Source organism: Pundamilia nyererei, unplaced genomic scaffold (genome assembly GCF_000239375.1).
Source record: "Pundamilia nyererei isolate P.nyererei 1_Seehausen unplaced genomic scaffold, PunNye1.0 scaffold00266, whole genome shotgun sequence".
NCBI lineage: Eukaryota > Metazoa > Chordata > Actinopteri > Cichliformes > Cichlidae > Pundamilia > Pundamilia nyererei.
In genome coordinates, this window is record NW_005187667.1 from 399843 (window position 1) to 406778 (window position 6936).

Consider the following 6936-nt stretch of genomic DNA (forward strand, 5'->3'; position numbering starts at 1 on the left):
GTCTCGTGTAGTTAGTGTGCCGTCTCGTGTAGTTAGTGTGCTGTCTCGTGTAGTTAGTGTGTAGTCGTTGTTTTGTGAGTCAGTTCTACTAGTGATCGTCACAGTTGCTGGAAAAAAGCCACCAACAGCAGACTGCAGTGTAAAGATGTTTGTGGGTTTTACAGTCAGTAAGATCTCTTTCTACTCGTACTTTACATTTTGTCTGACTTTAGATCAATTGTGCTGAAACAGTTTGTCAAAATGAGAAAATAACAGAGTGGCAAGATAAACAGTTTTTAAAGGTGAAAGATGGAGAACAGATCAACCCTGGAGCCAGAGGGTTAGAGGCTAAAAGCAAAGTTGTCACCAAGTGCTGTTTATATTTGTGTGTATAGCTGCAGCTTCTTTGAGTATTAACTTGGTGCTTTGGGGGTTCGATTCCCCTGAACAGCTACCCTGAGGTACCCCTGAGCAAGGTACCGTCCCTACACACTGCTCCCCGGGCACCCAATGGCTGCCCACTGCTTCACTGAGTGAATGGGTTAAATGCAGAGAGCGATTTTCCCCACTGGGACCAATAAAGTACACTTTCTTCTTTCTTCTTTTGGGTGAAGTGATGGTGATATGACTGATCCATGTGGTCACTTGTTTCTGTGCGACCAAAGTTTCATTCAAACTGTGTTTATCGTCAGCACCGACACATTAAACCACTTCAACATTATAAATGTCTTCAAGCTCACACTGAGGCACAATCAGCCGCTCACACAGTTCACACAGTTATGTGTGTTTGTACATGAATATTTCATACTGTAAGGCTGTTTATTTAAGGCAGATGAACAAAGTACACTGGACTTGTACATAATAATATGACAGATGATAAATTAAATAATTTTAAGTAGATGCTTGTGCATCCTTAAACTCTTATATGTTGAATTGAAGTATGTGATGTGTTCAGAGCCTCCCAGTCTGTGCTGTTCTGCAGTCTGACTGTACCTGATGTTATCAGCACAAACACTTCAAAGGTGACGTTTAGGCCTTCAGCAATAATACAGACAGCGACGTAGTTAGCAAAAGGTTTTATTCTCCTATTTTCTGTCACACAGGAAAGAAGCATCAATATCTGATGAGAAGACTCATTTATTTTTGGGGGGTCAACAGGAGAAGAATATCTAACGAGTCGATTTGGCTTAATTTTAAGTGAAAGGTGCATTTTGAGTTTATACACGATGTATAGAAGGCCGTTTCCTTTTGCAGTGGTTTGTTTTTCTGTTTCTTAACAAAAGGTGAACAAAGGTGTTTAAGGTCACCTGGGATGATTTGTTTTCATTTTCACATGGTCTTACTGAGGTGACGCAAATCGAAACATGCATTCTTTTTTTTTTTGGGAGGGGGGGTGCTGGAAAAGCTTGAAAAGGGACCTTGAAAGTGCTTGAAAAGTGCTTGAATTTGACCCTGAAAAAGGCGTATGAACCCTGCTTCTTCAGTCTCAGCTGACTGCAGGTTTCAAACTTATAAACAGGACATTTGCATGATGACTGAAACCAGCCCACTGAGGGAACAACGGGCCATGAGCACCACTGAAAACATCCAGATGAACAGAATCAACGTTTTGCAGATTTACTTCCCTGGATGGTCGAGTGTGCATCGAGACGTTTTCAGTAGAAAAGCTTTCTTGCATGCAGATCAAACCACCAACCTTCTGATTAGTCGATGACCGGCTGAGCTTCAGCCAATCAACTAACGAACGTCTGATCATGTGACACGTGAGCACGCGTCAGCTTCAGACTCTTATTTTCAAATCTTTTGTGATTTCCTGACTTTTAGTGTTGGGATAATTTCTCTTATTTTGAAAAGTCTGTGTGCTTCCAATTCAGTTTTATTTATACAGCAACAAATCACAACAACAGGCTTTTCAGGGAGTTTTTAGGACTTCCTGATAATAATGAATTACAGTCGTCCAGCCTGGAAGTAATAAATGCATGAACTAGTTTTCAGCGTCACTCTGAGACAGGATATTTCTAACTTTAGAGATGTTGCACAAATGGAAGAACGCAGTCTTACATATTTGTTTAATATGTGCATTGAAGGACATGTCCTGGTCAAACATGACTCCAAGGTTCCTCACAGCGTTACTGGAGGCCAAGGTAATGCCATCCAGAGTAAGAATCTGCTTAGATACCATATTTCTAAGCTTTTCAGGGCCGAGTACAATAACCTCAGTTTGATCTGAATTAAGAAGCAGAAAGTTAGCGGCCATCCAGGTCTTTATGTCTTTAAGACATTCCTGCAGTTTAACTCATTGGTGTGTGTTATCTGGCTTCATGGACAGATAGAGCTGGGTGTCATCTGCATAGCAGTGAAAGTTCTGGCTTTAAAGTCTTTTTCATTTCCTGACTCTTATTGTGAAACTCTGTTCCAGGATCTGGGTTCCTCTGCGGGCTCAAAGAGGCCGACCTGCGTCATCCTCATCAAACCTCATGAAGAGTACCAGGAAGCGTATGACGAGTGCTTGCAGGAAGTTTCCAGCCTGCCCAAACCCCTCTGAAGCCCACCCGGCCTCCCCTTCATAAGCCCCACCCCCTTCATAAGCCCCACCCCCAAAGGAACAGTTCTTCCTCCAGCTGCGCTAACAGTTTCCATCCACTGCCAGTGTTTGTGCTAAGCTAGGCTAATCCAGCAGGAGGGTTTAAATCCAGACTTCAGATAAAGAACGATGTTAATGTTCGAGTGAAAAATGTTTCTGTATGATCGATGTATTGATCTGTGATCAGGACTGTGAAGGCAGATGTTTCACAGATGTTTTTGTTTTCTTATTAAAGTCGCTCACGCTGTGACGCGTCTGAACTCGTTCCTGCAGCCGCACAAACATCTTGATGGTCGCGTCGTCTCCTCCCCTTCATAAAGGATGCTTCAGTGTCTCCTCAGGTAAAGGAGGCAATGAAGGATGCACTGACCTGACAACAGCTGTTTGAAACGTTACCTGTGAAACAGGAACGGGAGCTTTAACGAAACAGGTCGTTATTATATTTACATACGTGCTGAACAAAAGGATCGAAAAATTATTTATTACAACATTTTTATTTTTTACATAAAATCTGGACTGAAAATTATATTGTTCAACATATTTTCTCTAATTGTTAAATTATTACAACATGTTTGATTATATATGTAAACATAATATTAAATGTAAAGGTTATAAAAGCTTCGTAATAGTTAAAATTTCTAATTTTATGACATTTTTTAAGGTATTATTTACCTGTTAAAGTGTAACAACAAGAATATTGATGATGATGATGATGATGATCTGTGCTGATCAAAAATCAGTTTTTGTTATAATAATAATAACACATGTTATTCACAGGCGCCTTTAAGACCTCAAGGTCACTTTACAATAGCAGCAATAAAATATAATAAACATGGCAAAATAAAATTTAGCCATAAGGTCAAAACAACAACAACTATGGTAAAGATGGACTGAGACAGATCAGCTGTACGCTGCTCTGAACAGATGAGTTTGAGACGTGATTTAAAGGTGAGAGAGAGTTTGTGGTCTGGAGACCTGACGAAGGTGCAGCCAAAGAGTCCCGCGGTGCTCAGGCGAGCAGGTGGAGCAGACGGAAGGCTGGAGAAGAGCGGCGTTTACGAGGGGGTGGGTGGAGAAGATCAGATAAATATGGAGGATGTTGGAATTGACACGGAGGTGAACCAATGAACAGCTGTTCTATGTTCAGTGGATCTAGCTCTGGAAATATTACGAGCAGCTGTTTTTGAACCAACTGCAGTTTATGGAGGGATTCATGAGACGGACCATAAATCACAGAAATCCAGACCAGATGTTTATAGTGTACTGATGGGAGGCGGTTAATGTTATGGAGATGAAAGTAGGAAGGCTGAGTGATGTTATTTCTGTGCTGTCGAGGATGACACCAGGAGGGTGTGACAGCAGAGTGATCAGTGACTTCTGGTCGGGACTCTGGTCAGTTTTGATCTGGTGCCTGTTAAAATGAATTCTGTTTTATTGCCATTAAGTTTAAGAAAGTTGTGAGTAAACCAGAGCTTGATTTCACTTAGTCAGAAATGGAGATGTGATTCGGCTGAAGGTAAACAAACAAATCCGATCACCTCGATTGATCAGTCATATTTCGATCTGATGAATCAGTAAATTAAGGCTGAGTGTGAAACAGCTGTGCAGGGAAAACATCTGGAACATGTGGCTCAGTTTCAGCTGCTGCAGGTCTGCGGTGCAGCCACACGGGGCAGCAGCGCCACACAGAGGCTGTTACTGCAGCACAGAGACAGTTTGTGTTCAACATGGAGCAGCTTTGCTTATTTATGCAGCCCTGGTTTGTTACAGCAGATCGATGATGAGCGACAGTGAAGCAACATGAGTGACTCGTCTCACCAATAATCAATAAACACACTCATTGATCCACAGAAACGAGCAAAAGGACCAAAAATGAGTAAAAATACAAATAAATTTGATCGAAATTGAAGAAAGAATCAAATGAATATTTGAAGTTTAAAAAGCACAAACATTAAAGGGTGAGACAGGAAATGATGTCACAGCTGTTACATCATCAGTGACCCTGCAGCATCTAACCTGCGAGCTGGACCCGGAGCCACGTGCCGGGTCTGAAACAGGAGGACGGACACGTCTCCGGGGTCGTCCGGCACGGTGGGGTCAGTGTGGCCACAGACTGTATATAAAAGATGGTCATGACCCAGTGAGGCTGCTAAAACTACGAGCAGTTTCATTATTAGCGTTTTGTTTTTCCCCACATCATCGCTGATTACTGTCAGGAATGTTTTCACGCTCGGTCAGCTCAACGTGCCTCAACACAGCATTTAATCTGTTATTAGACTCAACCGGCTTCTGTCAAAGTGTAAAAGAACCCTGCAGGTTCCAACCTTATAAACAGGACATTTGCAGAATGACTGAAACCAGCCCACTGAAGGAACAATGGGCTGGGAGGTCAGTTCTAAGGTCTCTAATCAGAAGTACCTGACTCCGTGGTATAATCCTCAAACACGTACCCTAAAGCAGATGACTCGTAATCTGGAGAGGAAATGGCGTGTCACAAATTTAGAGGATCATCATTTAGCCTGGAGAAATAGTTTGCTGCTTTATAAGAAAGCCCTCCGCAAAGCCAGAACATCTTACTATTCATCACTGATTGAAGAAAATAAGAACAACCCCAGGTTTCTCTTCAGCTCTGTAGCCAGGCTGACAAAAAGTCAGAGCTCTGTTGAGCCAACAATCCCTTTAACGTTAACTAGTAATGACTTCATGAACTTCTTCACAAATAAAATTTCTATCATTAGAGAAAAAATGACCAGTAATCATCCCACAGATGTAATATTATCTACAGCTACTCTTAGTACCATTGATGTTAAGTTAGACTCTTTTTCTCTAATTGATCTTTCTGAGTTAACTTCAATAATTACTTCCTCCAAACCATCAACGTGTCTTTTAGACCCCATTCCTACAAAACTGCTCAAAGAAGTCCTGCCATTAATTAATTCTTCGATCTTAAATATGATCAACCTATCTCTAATGATCAGCTATGTACCACAGGCCTTCAAGCTGGCTGTAGTTAAACCTTTACTCAAAAAGCATCTCTAGACCCAGCAGTCTTAGCTAATTATAGGCCAATCTCCAACCTTCCTTTATATCAAACATCCTTGAAAGAGTAGTTGTCAAACAGCTAACAGATCATCTGCAGAGGTTTATTTGAAGAGTTTCAGTCAGGTTTCAGAGCTCATCACAGCACAGAAACAGCTTTAGTGAAGGTTACAAATGATCTTCTTATGGCCTCTGACAGTGGACTCATCTCTGTATCTATTATTGTACGATCAACTGTACAATATAAAGCGCCTTCAGGCGACTATGAATTGAATTGAATTGGCTCGATGATGGCAGGCGCTCCTTTGGTTTCTGTTTCAGCCTGACTCTCTGCGGAGCGTTGTTTCGTCCCTCTCTGAGTCTTGATGCTTCTTTTGAACGGCTGCATTAATAAATCACCTGTCCACGTGTGCGTCTGCAGGAGCTGCGGGACACGTTGTTATTGTTTGCAGCAGTTATTACCCCATGACGCCGTGCTCGTGTCTCAGCGTGCCTCCTCGGGTCGAGACGTCCTCACGAGAACTTTACACACCAGCAGTTTCTGTGTTTGTCCGCCTGACAGAGGAAGCTCAGCAACCCCAACACCACGGTAACGTTAACAATCCCTGCCTGCATGTTTCCTGATCCACTCGCAGGAGATCGCACGACACAAACACCTGCAGCTTCCTCGTGTCAGCGTCCTTGTCTTTGTGCTCTCTGCTGGTGTAGAAACATCACAGACAGGCCAGAGCTCAGACCTCTGCCGAGTCTCTGTCAGCCCACTCTGCGACCCACGGCTGTGACCGAGCCCACCTCATCCCTCTGCACTACAGAGGGCGTAAATCCCCCCATGAGACACGTCATCACAGAGTCTCTGTTGCTAAAGGGCACATCAGCACAAGGGCTGGCAGAGGAGCTGGCAGCAAGTGACGGCATGTGTGTGGTCGACCCTCTAACCGCCACGCTGATGTCTGGCTGCCACATATTTGCATAACGTCACATAGATGGAGTCTGAGAGCCGGAGAGGGAAACTGACAGCAGCACACCCTCATGTTTATTACATATATGACAGTCTGACCTCAGTCTGACCTCAGTCTGACCTCAGTCTGACCTCAGTCTGACCTCGGCACAAAGCTAATCTCACCCCGACCCTGCAGATATGACCTAACCTCTTCCAACAGTCGTAACTCACCTGTGCAACACTCGGTTCTTACTGCTGCACCGAGTCTGTCTGCAAGTTTCTCCTGACGTCATTGTCTGAGCTTTATTGGAAAGGACGGGGCTCTGTCCCTCTGTCCTCTCTGTCCCTCTGTCTCTGTCCCTCTGTCCTCTCTGTCCCTCTGTCCTCTCTGTCC

At 43.4% G+C, this 6936-nt stretch overlaps 1 protein-coding gene across 1 annotated transcript in view; it reads left to right on the forward strand.

Moving 5' to 3' along the window:
- nhp2 (NHP2 ribonucleoprotein homolog (yeast)) overlaps window positions 1–2813 on the forward strand; it is a 5868-nt gene extending 3055 nt beyond the window's left edge. The window contains exon 4 of the mRNA XM_005750231.1: window positions 2399–2813. Within this exon, the coding sequence (XP_005750288.1) occupies window positions 2399–2524 (126 nt within the window). The 3' untranslated portion in view covers window positions 2525–2813. The remainder of the gene's footprint in view (window positions 1–2398) is intronic.
- The last annotated feature ends 4123 nt before the right edge of the window (window positions 2814–6936 follow it).